Source organism: Siphateles boraxobius, unplaced genomic scaffold, assembly GCF_051911475.1.
Source record: "Siphateles boraxobius isolate OS27281-9 unplaced genomic scaffold, OSU_SipBor_1 5, whole genome shotgun sequence".
Taxonomy (NCBI): Eukaryota; Metazoa; Chordata; class Actinopteri; order Cypriniformes; family Leuciscidae; genus Siphateles; species Siphateles boraxobius.
In genome coordinates, this window is record NW_027509141.1 from 6,039,113 (window position 1) to 6,059,888 (window position 20,776).

The 20,776-nt window shown below is 39.9% G+C and overlaps 1 protein-coding gene across 1 annotated transcript in view; it reads right to left on the reverse strand.

Annotated features, from left to right (window-relative positions):
- The window catches only part of syn2b (synapsin IIb), a 122,970-nt gene extending 103,164 nt beyond the window's left edge, over positions 1 to 19,806 (reverse strand). Inside the window, exon 1 of the mRNA XM_077202611.1 lies at positions 19,295 to 19,806. Coding sequence (XP_077058726.1) covers positions 19,295 to 19,620 — 326 coding nt within the window. The 5' untranslated portion in view covers positions 19,621 to 19,806. The remainder of the gene's footprint in view (positions 1 to 19,294) is intronic.
- Between the last annotated feature and the right edge of the window lie 970 nt (positions 19,807 to 20,776).

Genomic DNA, 20,776 nt, shown 5'->3' on the forward strand with positions numbered 1-20,776 from the left:
AGACTAGCCTGAGTTTTTCTCTCTCCGATTTTCACTCAGAAATTGCTAGTAAAACAATCATTAATAATTACAAAAAAGAGTAAGTAAGCATGAACTTTTGTAAGTAGAAAGATTGAAATAGTCATTTCTTGTATAATTGCCTCTTCACAATGACTTGACTTGTCTTTAGTCCTCACTTGTAAGTCGCTTTGGATAAAAGCGTCTGCTAAATGACTAAATGTAAATGTAAAATAAACTTAGCAAAATCAGTATTTTACAGTAAAACACTCATCTAGCCTAGGCCTACTTGTGCATAGAGAGTTGCACATACACACTGAATAATCCCATATGTGTTACTATGCATAGAAGTGAATTTTCAGTGCATCCCAAAGGGTCCGTGTACGTTTTGATAGTTTGTTTTTTTGTTTGAACCACAAAACAAAATAACGATAAACCACCTTTTTTTCGTTTGTAGTTTCAAACCAAAAACAAAGAAACGATAAAAAAGAGCCGTTCTCCGACTAAACCAAATTCAAATAACGGTCCGAAATTTTTTTTTTTTAATTCCTTTTTTCATTTCCCCGTTTGAAGATCTACATTAAAAGGTAAAAATCGGATAAATGACTTCAAAATCCGTTTTGCACATGTGGGCGGTCATGACACGCCCCTTTCAGTCGATTGGTCAAGCAAATCTGAGCCTGTGACGTCATCAGCAATTCCCTAGGTCTTTTCAACAAAATAATAGTCATATGGCTCTGTACCGCTTCTTAAACTGTACAGGGCTGTGCAACTTAACGCGTTTCACAGAAATATTTAAATCAGAAATATTAATCTGCACCCAGACGGTTTTAATTAGCTGTGCAGAGTTAAATCTGTGTAGTGCTGCACTAGACAGCGCAGAAGCGGGTGAAGCTCAGACCACTGTTCTGTCAAGTGTAAATACACAGCAGTCATTACTCTTCTTAATACGCTCAGTTTTGGACAAGGAGTGGTCATTGCAAATACTGTAATGCAAAACTGCTGATGGTGGTGGGTACCGATGATGGTAAATTAAAATGTAACTAATCATAGCCGCGAGAGTGAGACAGCGAGATGATTGACAGGACGATAGCGGAGGAAAAAGATCAAGATAGCCTAACATGTGTTAGTTAAAAAATATTTCTTTGTTTAATAACCTATAAGTGAGTTTGTATTTAAAAACAACAACAACAACAACAACAACAAAGAAACAATCAAATAACAGTGTGAACCCACAAACTGAGCGTTCATTTTAAAGAGAAATTTCCAAATATCTTTTATTTATTTGTTATAATGCTGTTGTTTTATGTATTCCGTCTTAATCGTTTTGTTAAAAGAAGTTTAATACTATGCGGGAGTTTTTTTACTACTATTTTATTGTATATTTACCGAGGCATTTCATAAACCCAATTAGAAAGCTAAACAGTTCTAAGCATGAACAGCAAGATCAATTAAGATTTTCATTTGGGTTTATGAAGTGCCTTGGTAAATATAGCATAGGCTACACATTACATTATTTATGGGTATGTTCATGGTAGCCTACTACTAATTGCATAAGCTCCTGTGGTTTTGATGCAATACATTTTATTGACGCATGCATGTTTCTCATTTTTATTTTTGATTATACAGCCAAGACTGGAGTTGTCTGGACCATTGGGCTAGACTGGGCACCATTTGGGTCCCACCCAGTATGATCCTGAATCAACAGATTGATTGAACCAATGTTCGCTTGGTTTGTTCCGTTTATCTCAGTCAGAAATTATGATGGGCCGACAGTAATGCCACCTAATTTAAAGAAACTGAGACCAATGCAACTGAGTTAATGTATCATATTTTCATGATATAATTATGTAATTTGCTAATGGCTGACTTGGTGCCACCTACTGGCGGTCTTGAAAGTATTGTTACATGTAACTTCATATTTTTCACTGTGGCATTTAATAGTCTCTTAGTATGCAATTGAAATTTATATGTAAATGCACTTACTGTGCCACATTTGAGCTGCATAAAACTGTGTAAATACAGCTAAATTCCATGTCAGATACAGATGTCATCAGACAGCCTACAGTATGGCTACTGCAATTTGTGTTGATTAAATATTTAGAAAGTGATGACATTTACAGGTTTTATAGAAAACAATTCTACATTGGCCCACAACATTTTTCTTACAAAAACATAATTTCGCTGGACAATGTCTATTACAGTATACAACATAAGGGTGCTAATAGAGTGATACAACACTCTTTAAGAAAAGTGTGTTCATCACACTGTAAAGTGATTTAGAGGAAAATAAATTAAAAAGTTCAAATTCCAAAGTTATGAAAATAAACTCTGTATGCAACCCATCATTGGCTACTGTACATTAGTTGGTACCGCGGGAAGTAGGGGTGCTGAGGGTGACCCCTGGCGTAGAGTCCAGGGAAAATATGCTGCCAATAAAGCACCTAAAAGCTGTCACAAAGAACCGGCAAATGAATATAAATACGTCAAATACAGCAAGGAGACATTTTAATTGTTTATTAATAAACATATGTTTTTTTGTGTGTCAGTGTCGGCTGCAAAGGTGAAGTTGAAGTTGACTCTTGATCTTCGCAGTAGTGAACGCGCCAGAGAGAAAAACACATTTCATACGGATAACATAAGCAGAGAGCAGTCTGTTTTTTTCTTTCGTTTTGAATTGTTCTGTTTAAAAGCTTTCTATAGATACATTTCTCAGGTCTGTGAGGCAAGTAGGCTACCTTATACGCGGAGTTTCGGTTCATTTATGAGACGAGCTCCAGTTCAGGCGCCGGCGCCTCCGTGTCGGGATTATCTATTGTCTGCTAAATATTTACTTCTTATTTATTAAATCCAGGCAATTGGTTGATGAAACATTGATTCAAATGAAGATACAATTAATACAAAACGAAATTCACTTTAAAGAAAGGCTTTGTGCTTTCTGTTTGAGGTATCTGAAGTTTTAAAGTCTTTTATTGCCGCTTTCAGAGCGGTTACGTCCGTAACATTGTTTTTTCCTCATAAATGCGAACACGAAACATTTAATAAAATGAATATTTTATGTTCTGTGGAGAACCAACTCTTCTTCATCCGCTGGGTATTACTTTTTGTTTGCGCAAATTGTAAATCACAGAATTACTACAAAATATTTTGCTACCTAAAAGTTAAAGATTTTTTGTGTCACGTCCACAACGCATATGTATTTCACTCATATTAAATATAAAACGCATGTGTATTTCCCTCATATTAAATAAACAACGCATGTTTAGAATGATATTTTTCTAATGTCTGAATGTATTTATTAAGGAGTAATAAACAATTTTTGTTTTGTTTTGTTTGCACTATACAAAGAGTATAGGCCTATTTGTTATTTCTTTTTGGTATAGTGCTCAACAAGCATAATTTAATTGTGCCCAGTTGTGGCCTATTGAGGGGCAATAAATATCAAAAGTTCCAAAACATATATTGTGTTATTTGTATCTATCCACTATAAACATACTATCTACATGGCATTTGATTGGAGGCTGTCTCACTTTGTCCTAGGGCAACATTAAAATAGTTTAGATTGTGTACATTGTTTCTGTTAATAATATATTGTATTAATTGTCCATTTCATTATAATATTCAGGTTTATCAATAATAATTGAACATGCACATGTATATTAAGTTCCATTAAAGAGGGGTGGAGGTGGGGTCACATTTGATTTAAAAAAGTTACTAGTTACTTTTATCATTTGTAACTGAGTAGCTAATTTAGTTACTTTTTGGAAGTAGTAACTAGTAACTGTAAGTAATTACGTTTTTAAAGTAACTTGCCCAACACTGATCATAACAAATAAATAAAAGATATTTGGAAATTTCTCTTTAAAATGAACGCTCAGTTTGTGGGTTCACACTGTTATTTGATTGTTTCTTTGTTGTTGTTGTTGTTGTTTTTAAATACAAACTCACTTATAGGTTATTAAACAAAGAAATATTTTTTAACTAACACATGTTAGGCTATCTTGATCTTTTTCCTCCGCTATCGTCCTGTCAATCATCTCGCTGTCTCACTCTCGCGGCTATGATTAGTTACATTTTAATTTACCATCATCGGTACCCACCACCATCAGCAGTTTTGCATTACAGTATTTGCAATGACCACTCCTTGTCCAAAACTGAGCGTATTAAGAAGAGTTATGACTGCTGCGTATTTACACTTGACAGAACAGTGGTCTGAGCTTCACCCGCTTCTGCGCTGTCTAGTGCAGCACTACACAGATTTAACTCTGCACAGCTAATTAAAACCGTCTGGGTGCAGATTAATATTTCTGATTTAAATATTTCTGTGAAACGCGTTAAGTTGCACAGCCCTGTACAGTTTAAGAAGCGGTACAGAGCCATATGACTATTATTTTGTTGAAAAGACCTGGGGAATTGCTGATGACGTCACAGGCTCAGATTTGCTTGACCAATCGACTGAAAGGGGCGTCTCATGACCGCCCACATGTGCAAAACGGATTTTGAAGTCATTTATCCGATTTTTAACTTTTAATGTAGATCTTCAAACAGAGAAATAAAAAGTGCAATTTCAAAAAACCAAAATCGGACCGTTATTTGTATTTGGTTTAGTCGTTTTTCGTTTTTGGATTCAGAAACCAAAAACGGGAGAACGGCTCTTTTTTATAATTTCTTTGTTTTTGGTTTGAAACGACAAACGGAAAAAAAGGTGGTTTCTTGTTATTTTGTTTTGTGGTTCAAACGAAAAAACAAACTATCAAAACGGACACGGACCCGAAAGTATTCTTGCAATGTTTTTATTCCAGAAAGTCAACCAATAAAATACGAAATACAGACAAGAGCACAAACAGCATTTCAATAGATTAGAACAACAGAGGAAGAGACACCAAGATGCACATAAATTAAAAAAATGTGGATAAAAACATATGCGATCAATTGAGAATTGCGAAGATTGCAAAGAGGATTGCGATCACTTGAGGATGCGGATCATTCTTTTATCCCATAAGACGTGCATATAAACTATGATGGAAACACATTCACTGAATAAAAAAAAACCTCATGAGGCTTTGCGTCAGCGGTGATTGGATAACTGGAGTAAGCAGTGAACCAGTGGCGTCTCAGCATCTCTAATATTGGTTTGGTGTTTCTGAAAGTCAAAGTGTGTGATCAGAATGATTTGGTGTAATTCCCTCCAGAAGCGTCTCACACACACAAGTGTGTTCCCGAACACCAGCATCCGAACGCTAGAGAACATGACAGCGTTTATTGTGTTTCGTCTGATGCTCTGAGACACTTGTTTATGATGGAGGGAAAAAGAGCCCGATGGCTTATTTTGTCCTCTTGAAGACATGTGATGGGAACGCTGCTTTATTCACAAATGTTTTATTTAATATTCCAATTTTATGCACAAGTTAAAGGCCCACTGAAGTGCCTTGGAACACGCAGCTTTAATTTTCACTGAAACAGGAAGTTAAGGCGGGACATATTGAATGACTCCTCCCCCTTTTCAAATAGCCAATAGCGTTTAGTTTCCCTTACAGACTGACAGCACTATGGAAGTGAATCCGAGCGCTGATGATACGCTGGATTTAATAGTGGAGATGTGAATAAATTCTAGTCATTTCATTCACTGTAAAAAATAATCCTGTAAAAAAACAAGATGGTCCTCACTGCAGAACACAAAATCCAGGGGGAGGAGTTGGATCCAGATCCAACTCTTCCCACCTTACATATACCTAATCCTACCCATCTCCACCCCTTAGATCTGGATCCAACTCCAGCCCCTGGATCTCGTGTACTGCAAGGAGGTGCTACTGAAAAAAAACGGTAAACTACTGGCAGCTGTGGTTGCCAGCATCATACCATAAAAATATGGTGTTACTGTTTTTAAAATGAACAGCTAAATACCGTTTTGTCAGCTACAGTATATAACTGTAATTTAACAGCATATAGCTGTAGCTGACAAACGGTATTTAGCTGTTCATTTTAAAAACAGTAACACCATATTTTTACGGTATGATGCTGGCAACCACAGCTGCCAGTAGTTTACAGTTTTTTTTACAGTATTATTTTTTACAGTGTACAGGTAGAAAACCGAATAAAACTGGAGCCTTTGAGCAACCAAACAAACACACACACACACACACACATATTGCTCTGTGTCTGTCAGCAGTCGCTTCGGCCAGGTGGTGTTTATAGGAGAGGGGGCGGAGCTTCAGATTCCTGAGAGCATTTGATTGGACAGAAGATGTGATGAGAAGCTGAAGTCCGCGGTGATGTCATAAAATCCCTGATCTATTTTAGCGGTGAGAGTGAGAGACTGTACATTCTGAATGCTTATATCTCCTAAATGCATATTTTGTCGTTGTTTTGGAACACACAAGCTTATTTATAACTTTAAGGCTAACATGTTCATACTAAAACTTTAAATTCGCAACTTAGAATGGAAACAGTTGTTGAGAGCTAAACAGTATTTATTTGTCAGTATTAATCAAACATCTGTTGCAGTTTCTGACCTGTTATTACAATTACTGTTAAGTTTCCCGGCAATAAGTGGTTTCATTTACTGTAATCCGTTAATATCCTCCCAATTAGGAATCATTAAAAATTTGAATATTAATATTTTTTGATAAACAGAGAAAAAATCTGGCCAATGTTTTATTATTCATAATTCTTTTCTTTTCTTTTTATTAAATGATGTAAAGTAATTTTGGTGCAAGGCAATGCTGAGAAGTAAATCACTTTAAGACTATTAAAAAGTCCAGAGTTTCTAATAATTGCAGCAGTTTTTCATCTGCCAAAGCTGTGAAGGAAAATGTTCAGTAAAAGCTCATTAGTATTGAGGGAAATAAAAGCTCTTGAGCCTTCAGTCACTAATCTACTTCATCAATGAGCATCAACAGGCTCATTAAAGCAAACGAGCACAGGGCAAATTATAGAAGACATCTTTGTTTTATTAGCAAACGTGCAGAAGTTTCCCCTGAGGCTGGAGAACTAGCCACTTATTACATTTAATATTAATCTGTATTTCTGCAGTTTAAGATGGTCATGTAGTTCCAGTTTAGGACTTTTCTAATGAAATTAATTCATTAATATCAGTGTAATTACAGGCAGTGGGTTATGTGTATAATAAATTAAAACTAATTCGACATTATTAAAATTAAATTATCCATCAGTCATGTTCCCTGACTGTATCATAATTGATCTGTGAGATTTATCAGTGAAGTATCGGCAAATACAAAACATTACAGCATTAAAAATGTAATTTATCTTTAATGTGTCGCTTAGTTGAACTCTCATGACAGAATTTGCAATTGAGCTTTATAGTGGTGCATTAAATAATATTAACAGATACATGTTTTGTTTTTAACAGTATATTAGTAAATGTTGAAATTAACATTAACTAAGATTAAATGTAATGAATGTAACTGCTTTCACTGTTATTTCATAAGAAATATTTTCACTGCTCAAAATACTACAAAATCAATTTGTCATGTCATTCCTAAAAGCAATATACTTTTTGCATTAGCTACCCATACCTTTAAGCTAAAGAACTAACTTGAATAGGCATGAAATGAGCGTAAAGAGAGAGTTTGTGCTGTTTGTGCTGATGTTAAGCAGAGCCGGGCTGATTGAGTTTGGATGCTGTTAAATAAGGCCAGAAGACATGATGAGATTACACTAGAGTTAATATTCCACGTGATTAGAGGCTGTTGTCCACACACGCTGACGAGACGAGTGTAAACGTGCTTCTAATGGCAATGTTCTCGATCAGTGTGTCCCGGTCCGGAGGGAGTCGAGGACGCTTTTGGCGCTTTTCCACTGCATGGTACAGCTCGGTACAGCTCAGCACGGTACGGCTCGCTTCGCTTTTCCACTGCGTGGTACGACTCGGCACGGCACGGCACGGCTCGGTTCGCTTTACCTCGGTTGCTTTTCCACTGCAGTTAGTACCGCTTCAAAGTGGGTGGGATTATGACTGATCGTTATAGTTTATCCGCTCCTCGGCAACCAACAAGAGGAACGTCTGCGCTTCTCGTCCACTGACCACGATTCAACCATTTCTTTTTTGGAAGTTTTTTTTCTTCAAGCAAGTCAAGCAAGTAGTTTTAAAACAGGTGCTACAGCGCTGGCTGTTACTGGCTATTTAAATCTAGCGGGTTTCATGTCTCGCAAATAGAATGATGCTGGTAGTGAAGATTCTGTCTGTCTGACCAATCAGTGATCTACAGAGCTTCCACGTCACATTTTAGTAGGGTACGGTACACTTGGAACCTCAACAGAGGTTGTACCATTTAAAGCGAGCCGTACCGTACCGTACCATGCAGTGGAAAAGCGCCACAAGTGAGCCGTACCGAGCCGAGCCGTACCGTACCATGCCGTGGAAAAGCGCCACAAGTGAGCCGTACCGAACCGAACCGTACCGTACCATGCAGTGGAAAAGCGCCACAAGGGAGCCTTACCGAGCCGAGCCGTACCGTACCATGCAGTGGAAAAGCGCCAAAGTGAGCCGTACCGAACCGAACCATACCGTACCATGCAGTGGAAAAGCGCCATTTGTGATCGGATCTCAGTAACCCCTTTGCCACCAAAGCATTTTGAGAGCCGGTTCGGAGCCGGTGCCTACTCACGAACCAGTTCTTTGTGTTTCGACAGCCAAAGAACCGGTTGTCGGCCAGGAAAACTGGTTCCAAAGCGGCACCAACTCTTTGCTGGACTAGAACCAGAGAACCGTTCTTTTACCACGTCATGCTTACGTCGGGGTCTGGGGGCGGGTTTAGATGTGTTCAAAACATCTTTTCTGACCGCAAAGCCAGGAGAAGCATTTACAGAAACACGATGTAACGTTAGTCCGCCATTGTAATTGTTATGCTTGAAGTTGGCGCAAACGTTTCTAATTTTTTTTTATTTTCAATTTTTTTTATTGAAAACATTATGTAAGCAACGAAAAAAACTGTCACAATATAGAACAAATAAACGGAAAGGGAAAAAAAGACAGGGGTACATTATTAATCAGAAAAGATTACATATCAAAGGAAAAGATTAAAAGACTTACATTTTTCAATTGTTTTTAAAGCCTTCTTGGTACACGAGTTAGAGATAATCCCAAAGTAATGTTGTACTTGCAAGCGTTTCTAGCTAAGACGTATAGCGACGTACACAGTGACGTAACGACGTCGTTCGCTTGGCGCTCTAGTCAGTGGAAAAACAAACCGGTTCTGAGAAGGATCGCAAGTTGAACCAACTCCGAACCAACTTTGAACCAGCACCAGTTCCGAACCAGTTCTTTTTTGGTGGAAAAGGGGTAAGTGTAATGTAAACGCTATCAGCCGTCGTGTGTGTCTGCATTCACAGGTGGACCTCATTACGGTTCATCCCATCAATGTAGAGATGAAATATGCACAAAAACAAGTGCCTTAAAGTTCATAATATTTTACGAACAGACTTTTTCTGTGTTTAAGTGCTATAATCGTGTCCTTGGTGCATCTACCAACCCAGAAAACTTTTGTAAAACTTGTGTAAAAGTTCAACGTGATGATGAGATGATCAATGTAACTCCACAACAACTACATAAATGTCTCCACTAACATTCAGAAACTCTTCCTGAGTCTCTCCGTAAAGCCCCATTCACGGTACTGATCCACTTTTGCGACACAACTGAAGCGTGGTGTCGCACGCCTCTCCACATTTGTAAGTTGATCGGCGTTCTTCCAATTTACCGCTATGGGCGTGGTTTTGACCCAGCAGCCAGTCTAGAACAAAGGCCCCTCGAGAGACTACTTCTATCAGATAGACAGGAAGCAGACAAACTGGCTAAACCGACCGTCTGCTAGCGGCCTCGCGTCACCAAGGTCAGATAAATCCCATCACATAGAGGCTCTTTCACCTAGATATCATCATATAGAGACTGTGTCTGTTCCCCGAATTTGGAAATCCAAAAAAACGTCCAAACCGATCTAAGGTTAAAAATGTAATTGATATTCAACAAATAAAAAATAGATATAATACAGATGAGCAAATGATAAAGCTTGGGTTGCTGAATACTCGATCCCTTCCTTCAAAAGCACTCATAGTTAATGATATGATTTCAGATTATAACCTAGATGTGCTGTGTATGACAGAAACCTGGCTAAAACCAGACGATTACATTACTTTAAATGAGTCCACCCCTCATGATTACTGTTATAAACATGAACCTCGCCTGAAAGGCAAAGGGGGAGGTGTTGCTGTAATTTATAGTAATAATTTCAAAACCACTAAAAAATCTAGTTTAAAATATATTTATTTTGAAGTGTTGGTGCTTAATGTAAAAATATATAATGTAAACGATAAATCAAGTTTGAGAATTCTGCTGGCAACTGTATACAGGCCACCAGGGCACCATAAAGATTTTATCAAAGAATTTGCTGACTTTCTATCAGAATTAGTACTGACTGCAGATAAAGTCCTAATTGTTGGTGATTTTAATATACATGTAGATAATGGAAAAGATGCAATGGGATTGGCATTTAAAGACATTCTTAACTCTATTGGAGTTAGACAACACGTGTCAGGACCTACTCATTGTCGTATTCATACTCTAGATCTAATATTATCACATGGAATCAATGTTGATGCTGTTGAAATTCTGCAGCAGAGCGACGACATCTCAGATCATTATCTAGTCTCATGTAAATAACATTTAGCCAAGGCTGCAAAGCCAACTCCGTGTTACAAGTATGTTAGACCTATCACTTCTGCGACTAAAGATTGCTTTATCAATAATCTTCCTAATCAGTTTCATCGTCTCAGCATCCCAGATAGCTTAGAAGAACTTGATATTGCAACAGAAACTTTTAACTCTCTCCTTTCCAGCACTTTAGACACAGTTGCTCCGTTGCGCTTAAAGAAGATTAAAGAAAATAGTCCAACACCGTGGTACAACGAGCACACCCGGGCCCTTAAGAGAGCAGCCAGAAAAATGGAGCGCAACTGGAAGAAAACAAAACTAGAGGAATTTCGGATTTCATGGAAGGAGAGCTCGATTGCTTACAGAGAGGCTTTAAAAGCTGCTAGATCTGCTTATTTTTCAACCCTGTTAAAAGAAAATAAACATAATCCAAGGTATTTATTTGAAAAAGTGGCTACACTAACGAAAAAGAAAGCTTCAAGCCCAGAAGTTTCCAAGAAACAGCAGTAATGACTTTATGAACTTCTTCACTTATAAGATTGATAATATTAGGGACAAAATTATAACTATGCAATCGTCTACTACAGCATCACATCAGGGATTGCATTATAGTCTCCCCGAGGTAAAATTTGATTCATTTGTTGCCATAGGAGAGGAAGAATTTTGCAAACTCGTTAATTCATCTAAATCGACAACATGTATGTTAGACCCTATACCGACTAAACTACTGAAAGAGATGCTTCCAGAAGTCATAGATCCTCTTCTTAACATCATTAATTCATCTTTGTCTCTAGGTTACATACCAAAAACCTTTAAGCTGGCTATGATTAAACCGCTTGTTAAAAAAACGCAACTTGATCCTACAGAATTTGTCAATTACAGGCCGATCTCAAATCTACCTTTTTCTGTCAAAGATACTAGAAAAGGCAGTATCCTCACAACTGTGTTCCTTTCTTAAAAGAAATGGTATCTGCGAGGATTTCCAGTCAGGATTTAGACCGCACCATAGCACTGAGACAGCTCTCATTAGAGTCACAAATGATTTGCTCTTATCATCCGATCGTGGTTGTATCTCTCTATTAGTGTTACTTCATCTTAGTGCTGCATTTGACACCATTGACCACAACATTCTCTTAAATAGACTAGAAAACTATGTTGGCATTAGTGGAATTGCATTAGCATGGTTTAAATCATATTTATCTGACCGCTATCAGTTTGTAGCAGCAAATGAAGAGATGTTTTATCGATCACAAGTTCAGTATGGCGTACCACAAGGCTCAGTACTAGGACCGCTGCTGTTCACTCTGTACATGCTACCTTTAGGAGATATCATTATGAAACATGGAATTAGCTTTCACTGTTATGCTGATGATACTCAGCTCTATATTTCTTCCAAACCTAACGAAACTCACCAATTCACAAAATCATCGGAATGCATAGTTGATATCAAAAATTGGATGACTAGTAATTTCCTACTACTAAATTCTGAAAAAACAGAGATTCTAATTATTGGACAAAAAACTTCCACACGTAATAACCTAGAATACAGTGTAACACTTGATGGCTGCTCTGTTAAGTCTTCGTCGTCAGTTAGGAACCTGGGTGTGCTCTTTGATACCAATCTTTCATTTGAAAGTCACGTGTCTAGTGTCTGTAAAACCGCATTTTTCCATCTTAAAAATATATCTAAATTACGTCATATGCTCTCATTGACAAATGCGGAACAACTAGTTCATGCGTTCATGACATCAAGGCTAGATTATTGTAATGCTCTACTGGGTGGTTGCCCTGCACACTTAATAAACAAACTACAGCTAGTTCAAAACGCAGCCGCTAGAGTTCTTACCAGAACCAGGAAGTACGACCATATTAGCCCGGTTCTGTCAACACTGCATTGGCTCCCTATTAAACATCGTATAAATTTTAAAATATTGCTGATTACTTACAAAGCACTAAATGGTTTAGCTCCCCAGTACTTGAGCGAGCTCTTAACGCATTATAGTCCTTCACGTCTATTGCGATCTCAAAACTCCGGCCAGTTGATAATACCTAGAATATATAAATCGACTGCTGGCGGTAGATCCTTTTCCTATTTAGCACCAAAACTTTGGAACAATCTTCCTAACATTGTCCGGGAAGCAGACACAGTCTGTCAATTCAAAGCTAGACTAAAAACACATCTCTTTGACCTAGCATTCACATAACACTCTATAGCCTTCTATAATTCAATATTAGGCTGCTTAGATTAGGTCAGCCAGAACTGATGTACTCATTACATGATGTACCCTCAAATCCTGATGTACTCATTACATCATAAGAAGAATGGCATCTACGCTAATTTTAGTGTCTATGTTTATCCCGAGGTTTTCCCGCAGCCTGCTGGATCCAGGCTGTTTCCAGATCTGACGAAGGACTTTCGCCTGGACCTGATGACAATGCAGTGCTGAAGTGCCAACTAGCCTCTCCCTATGGAGGATCCCTATACCACTCTACAGATAAAGCGTTATGGAATTTTTCGGTTCGCGTACCTACCCAAAGTGATAAGATAAAATAAAAATTCTGCATCAAAATTTGTAGACAAGCAGTTTGTTTAGGCATGGTTTGTAAGGAATTACAAACCTGCGCACATATATTCAAACGCACATAACTATAGACTCAATTCTTAATGCGCATGTGAACGCCATCAGCGTCTATCACAGGTTCACGTTTAAAGTCTGTTTAGAGAGAACGCTGTCGTCTTAGCTGCCCCTAATTTAATAACAAATGATCATTTAGACGGAAGTGAATCAATCAAAACTAACTTTAGCTGGAAAAAACATTTTTCAAGAGCCACTATAAAACCAAACCGATCTCTGTTACCTTAAATTATATGTTTATCTCTGTAAAGCTGCTTTGAAACAATCTACATTGTTTAAAGCGCTATATAAATGAGGATGACTTGACTTGACTTGACTAGACGCGTCGCGTTTGACGGATTCATTTGCATAAAGATGGGCATCGGCCAGCTTTTGACGTGCAGCATTTTTCCAAATGAAGCGCCGCCTTCCCGGGATGCTTTGCGGGCGCGTTAAAGTCACGTGACGTCACCCATAGGAATAAAGCGGAGCGCGGCGCGACAGAAGGGTTGCACGGACAAGTGGATCAGCACCGTCACACCGACAGCGACACGCAACGACAAAGCAACATGTTCCCATTCATTTCAATGGAGCGTTGGCGACTTCTGGCGACATGAGCGAAAATGACCGTTGGCAACAGAATGTGGGCGTGTCAAGCCACAAGAGACAAGCGACAAAAGTTGAGAAATTTCAACTTTATGCAAATGAGAAGCGATTTTCGCAAGCGACAACCAATAGGAAAAAAGCCTTTCAGTGGAGCTCACGTCACTGTCTCGAGTGCAGGCAAGACAGAAGAGTTCGAGGACGATTTCACTGTTTTATATGATTTGACTGTAACCACATAAATGGATATAATAAAATGATGCATGGAAAAGAAACTGTCGACATCCAGTGAGTTTAATTCATACATTTATAGTTCGAGTGGTGTAATTTTATTATGCAAGTTTAGCACTGCTGCAGTTCATTTTACAGTTTCCCCATGACTATTAGGGACAAGAAAATTAATTATTTGTCAAATTTGATTGATGTTTTAGTAATTTATGACAGTATGAGTGAGTTTAATTTGTTGATTGATCGATTGTTAATCTAGTAAATTAATTTAATCCACTTAACACTGTTGTGGTAATATAAAAACACTCTCCCAACAGCATAATTTTTCTTTTGAGCCTAATTCCTAGTCAAATTTAAATTGTATAGTTGTATATATCACTTGTGATGGTATTTTGTATAGATATGGCCAGACGTGCAGTCTACCAATAACATTAGAGCGACAGCACTACGAACGCCCACAAGCGACTTCACAGTACAGAGCCGAGCGACATACAGCAAAAAAGTCGCTGGCGGTGTGAACGGGGCTTAAAGTCGGCATGAAACGAAAGTTGAGATTGTCATTTTTTCCTTGTTGTGATGTATATCCGAGTGAAACGGCTTCTGAAATAAGAAAAAAATGTAGGGCGGGGCTTGATTTCGTCCTTCGGGAATTGATTGGATCGTTGGAGGTTGGGCGTTGCAAACAAAATGGAGGGAGATTTGAATACCAGTTTACATTCAGTTGTGGAGGATTTCTCCCCACCGTTACCCTCCCATGAAGGATTTTTTATTGAGGAGCCCGGCGACGAGAACGAGGACGAGCAGCTAAATTTTCAGGCAAGAAAAAGCCCATATTTATACGAGCCTCCCGCGAACCGAGGTGAGTCAAGTCATCTGTCAAGTTCACCCTCGAGAGCATCTCGATGTGTCCGAATGGTAGGCTATCTATCTTATCTAAATCTAGTTATTTACCTTAACTGTCAAAACAATAACCACCATGTTGCTGGCTGCGATGACTGACAGGTTCTCTGAGAGGCGGTGCACCGATAGCCGCACCCTCATCGGCTCGGGCCACACCCTTTCGCCATGCCTCGTGACCGAAAGAGAAGAGAGGTCGTTTCGAGGGGGGAGGGAAGGGTAATGTTTTTTATTAAAGATTATAAGGGTACATGAATTTTTAAAAAATAATGAAGTGCACAGATAAATCATTTATAATAAACACTATAATATTAGATATAAAAAGAAGATTTGTCAAATTTGATTTCATGCCGACTTTAAGGCTGCACTCGCTGCTGGTTATTCTGGGATTCTGAATTAGTTGGATTGGCCTGTTTTGTTATTGCCGAGTTTCTGAAGCTTGTGTAAAGACAGCACCCTCTTCTGAACGGAGGCGGAGCAACAGCTCATTTGCATTTAAAGGGACACACACAAAAACGGAAAGTTTTTGCTCACAACCAAAAAGGCGCAAATTTGACAAGCTATAATAAATGATCTGGTATATTGAGGTAAAATTTCACAGACATTCTGGAGAAACCATGGATTTATATTACATCTTATGAAAAGGGGCATAATATGTCACCATTTTTTTTTCTCATGTTGTAATCCTTTGTGTTTTAGGTCAAGTCTCTTTAAAGCCAGAAAATAACAGCTTACTGTGATTTGTCAGCTGCATGGCCTAGCCTGCTGTGATTGGTCCACCGCTTGTGTGTCGGAAATGTAATGCCTCTTTACCATTACAAATAATAAATCTATGACATCAGTATTGCTATACCAGTTTGAACTAAGTCTGGTGTGTTCGACGTGAAGTGGCTCACTTTGTGGAATTCACTCACTTTGTGCTTTGTAACTTTGTAGATGTTGTTTACATTCACAAACAGCTAAAAGTAAAATCAAAAAAAAGTAATAGGTGCAGATACATATTAACTCTTTTCCCGCTATTGATGAGAATTTCCATCATTTATGAAGCAACGGAATTCAGTATTTTCAGTGTTTATGGCTGTAGTCTTTTAAAAAGGCATCTGATATAATACACTAAGTGCAATGTAGTGTTGTAAAAAATATTGATTTTCTGATAGCCTACATATATTGATACTGAAATATTTGAACCACTTCTAATACTCATTTCTCACAGAATAGATATACGATACCTACTGCACTTTCTCTCTCTCTCTCATCTCTCCCTCACTCGTTTCATTTGCTCTGGATGAATATTGTTGCTGTGTCTTGAATATCGGCGAGGGATTGCGCATAATTTTACCCATTCCTGCAGATTTCATGCTGAAAGCCAAAGTGCGACACATAAAGCCGCCTCTCAGTACTGAATTGAGTTCTTTTCCATTTTGCTTAAACAGTCAAATACACACAAAATAATGTCAAAATGCCGGTCATGGCGAGTATTGACATAAACACAGTCAGTTACATTATAAGTGAACGTAAACCGCTGAGAAAGAAAACGCATCTGTAACAGTATAATGTATCAGTGCATCAGGTCTTAAAGTGACAGCAGCCTAATAAACCTGCAGTGAAATTATGTGATAATATTAAAAATATCAATTTGGCAATTTGGTCAAAATTGTGGCCAGTGAAAATGCTGAGTTGTTAGTAACTTTGGAAAACCACTGTCCACAGTGACTGGAGCAAAAGAGTTAATGTCAAGCCCTGGATCTGCGTAAACCAAGAAGAGCGGATAGAAGTTGTGTACACACATAACGTGATCATCACACATTCAACAGTACATACTGTAAAAATGCCTAATGTCACTGAATGAAATGTTGAACACATGAGAGGACTGAAACGACTCAAGCTTTGAGGTGTTGATGGACTCGATCTATGTTTTGATCATCATTCTGAATCTCATCCGGACGAAGACTTTGACAAAAACACCTTGTTTTTTGTTAAAACACACTCGCAGTCAAGTGCTGATAAAAGAGAATGAATAAAGCTAGAATAAAAACAGAGGTTATTCTCATTTCTTTCTTTTTTTGTTGTTGATATATTGATTGTTTACAAATTCATACAACAAAATATTATGGTGGCCATGACATTTTTGTGAATATGATCAATGATGCTGATGCTGGCTGCAAACTAAAAAATAAAACGCTGGTGGGGAGGCAGTTAACACACATGTATACACATAAACATAATTGCAGGAAATATCTGTCCTGCATGTCGACATTTTGCTTTCCCAACAACAACATCATCCTCACACACACACACACCGCTCAGACGCAAGCCTCAGGCTCACTTTGCTGATTCACCATGTCTCTTTTCATTACTTCAACACACGCTGGCCTCACACACTCTCTCCCGACGCACACAGAGGAGACTCAAGGGCAGAACCGCTCCGCATTCACACATCCAGTGGGATCAGCCCTCCTTTTGGGCAGAAAACTAACATTTAAAAACCACAGATTTCTCACAATTCTTGAGCAAAATCAAGGAAATCTAGTAGCACATGCCACAGAAATCTCCAGCAAGAGAAAAGCACACAGTCTTGAGGAAAATAAAGCGAGGTGTTTTCCTCCGAGGACTGGACGTGGCGGATCACACAGAAGATGGAAGCCGACGGTTATGTAAGCTTCATGTGTGTGTCATCCTCACTCTTCAGTGATACACAAGACGCTTTCCAGATCACCCTCAATAATGAACCTTTCGCACTTTATGCTGGGACTTAAATGCGGGCGATTATGTGAAATGAGATGTTATTATAAGAGGTAAACCAACAGATTGTGTCCTTATTCTTTGCACATCACTCCTGCTGTTTTCTGCTCCGCACTGAATACGCAAGCTTAGAAAAAAAGCTGACACTGGGGCAGAACCCTTTCTAAAGGCAAAAGAGTGCATATTAGTACATCAAAGGCACATATTGGTACCAAAAGATACATATTATAACCTAAATGGTACATATTATAACATTTTTAAAGGGTACTGTGCCAGTGACAGCTTTCGTAGCATTTTTTTCTGAGAGTGAACGATCTAAAAACTTGAATTAGCATGAACGTCTTTGAGTGTGTAAAATGCAAAATGAATGTAAAACATTTGCAAGGCTCTAATTAGGCTCGCTTATGTTACAGTACAAGCTCTGGCTTCCTAAGTCAGTGGTATTGAGCCTTACGGGCTCCCCAGCGCTGGAAAAATCAATACACATAACACACAGTTAGCTTCGCTTTCTTAGAGAGAATGCATGCTGACTCTCCTGGAGAAACGGCACTGAAATATTCATGTTTGTAACCTGGGGAAGTAAGTTTGTGATTCCTCTACTGTGGGTTTTTCATTATGCAAAATAATCCTGTGAATAAATATCTTCTGTGGCATGCTTAAAGCGATAAGCTCATTAATGTAATGCACCCCGAACATCCGTCAGGTGTAGTTGGATGGGGTTTTTCCAAGCCAATCAATCGCAGCACTGTGGAGACTATAGTAACCGAGACTGGACAGCTGGGCATTTCATAATCAGCAATTGATTTGATTAAAAGAATAGCAGATTACACACCAAAAAGATGGAAAAATGGCAGACAAACTTCCTGCAGCCTAACCTTTCATCATCAGTGATGCATCTCAACACAGCCCAGGATGATATCTATAAAAGGTTGAAATTGTGACGTAGAGAGTAGCTCTGTGTCGTGACGAACGGTGTTGTAAATCAAGCCTGTTTGTATGCACTGTTTGTTTAAGAGGCGTATAAATAAAGAATGGCAGCTTTTTCAAGGTACCAATCAACTTCTGACTGGAATTAGGCACATTTTGTGAAGAAAACCCTAATGTGAGATCGAAACGTGCCTCTAAAACAAGCATGGATGAGTGACGTACATGCAAATGGATTCATGCACGATCAACAAGTCTAGTTCACTAGGATTGGTTTGGGGGTCAACACTGCAAAAACATGGAAAAACTGCAGTTCATCCACACTTCCAGCAGCCTAACCTTTCATCATCCGTGATGCATCTCAAACACAGCCCAGGAGGATCTCAATCAAAGGTTGAAATTGTGATGTAGGGAGTAGCTCTGCGTCGTGACGAACACCATTTGCATGCACTGTCTGCTTAAGAGGCGTATAAATGAAGAACTTCTGACTGGAATCAGGCTCGTTTTGTGAAGAAAACCCTAATCAGAGATCGAAACGTGCCTATAAAACAAGCATGGATGAGTGACGTGCGCACGGACTCATGCAAGCTCAACAAGTGTAGTTCCCTGGATGTGAACTCACCAGTCGTGCTGCGGCTCGTCGATGACCAGGAGGATCCTGAACCTGCGAGACGCCACTGACGGGCTCTGCTCCACGAGTCCCGCTGACGCCGCGGTTTGCTTGACGGCGTTGGTGATGGAGCTGAAGAACCCGGAGCCGGAGGAGCCGCTGGAGCCGCTGGACGGGGCCGGCTGAGGCGCGGGGGGGGACTGGGCTGATGGAGTCGGGCTCGGGCCGCTGGGAGGAGGAGGAGGAGAAGGATCGGGGCGCTGGAGATCGGACATGTAACCGTTGGGAAGGTTCGCGATGAAGCTGCTGTCGGAGAGACGACGGCGGAGGAAGTTCATGGCTGGTGACGGTTAAGCGCTTAGATCAGATGTGTGTGTGTGTGTTTGTGTGTGTTGATGTTGCTCTTCCTACACTGACAGCTTGAATGCCAGGAAGAGATGCTCACACTGTGCCTGTGTCTCTCGCTCTCCCTCGTTCTCCTCCTCTCACACGCTCTCCCTCCCTCCCCGCCCTCTCTCTCTCTCCTCTCTCTCTCCCTCGCCCTCTCTCTCTCCTCTCTCTCTCTCTCTCCCTCCCTCGCCCTCTCTCTCTCTCTCTCTCTCTCTCTCTCCCTCTCTATCTCTCCCTCACTCTCTCTCCCTCACTCCCTCTCTCTCTCTCTCTCGCTCTCCCTCCCTCGCTCTCTCCCTCGCTCTCCCTCCCTCACTCACCCTCCCTCCCTCGCTCTCCCTCCCTTGCTCCCTCCCTCGCTCTTCTTCCCTCGCTCTCCCTCCCTCACTCACCCTCCCTCCCTCGCTCTCCCTCCCTCGCTCCCTCCCTCGCTCTCCCTCCCTCCCTCCCTTGCTCTCCCTCCCTCGCTCACTCGCTCTCCCTCGCTCTCTCCCTCGCTCTCCCTCCCTCGCTCTCCCTCCCCCTGTCCCTCACGATCTCCTGCATCACTGCTTGCGTGAGTGTATTACGCTTACGCTGAACCGCAGCTGCTGAACGGGGTTTCCAGTGAATACACATGGAAGGAGGGGAGATCCCCCCCCCCCCCCCCTCCTCGGGATCGGGATGACCTGCAGACCCTGGGAGGACGATGGGATGGAGGAATAGGTGTGCAGATGGTGGAGACACGGCTCTAAGAGCGTCTTATAAACATTGATCCTGTGCCATCGTTCAGTTCAAATATGGCAAGCCCATGTTATACACTGCAGGAAACACAAACAAAATGCATGATGAGGAATGGTGATCATGATCAAGAGAGACATTTGAAAGCAACAGACATGTAACATGAGGTTATGAGATCTGCTCAAGGGTTCAGTGGTGATGGTGTGCGTCTGGGTTTAAACAACACTGAAGCTGCATCCGAAGCAGCACATATGAGACTAATGCATATAGAGATTCAAATTGTGATTTTTTATGAAACAATCTGTATTGTAAAAAATCGCTATATAAATAAGGGTGACTTGACTTGTGAGTGTGTGTGTGCATGTGTGTGTATGTGTGTCTGTG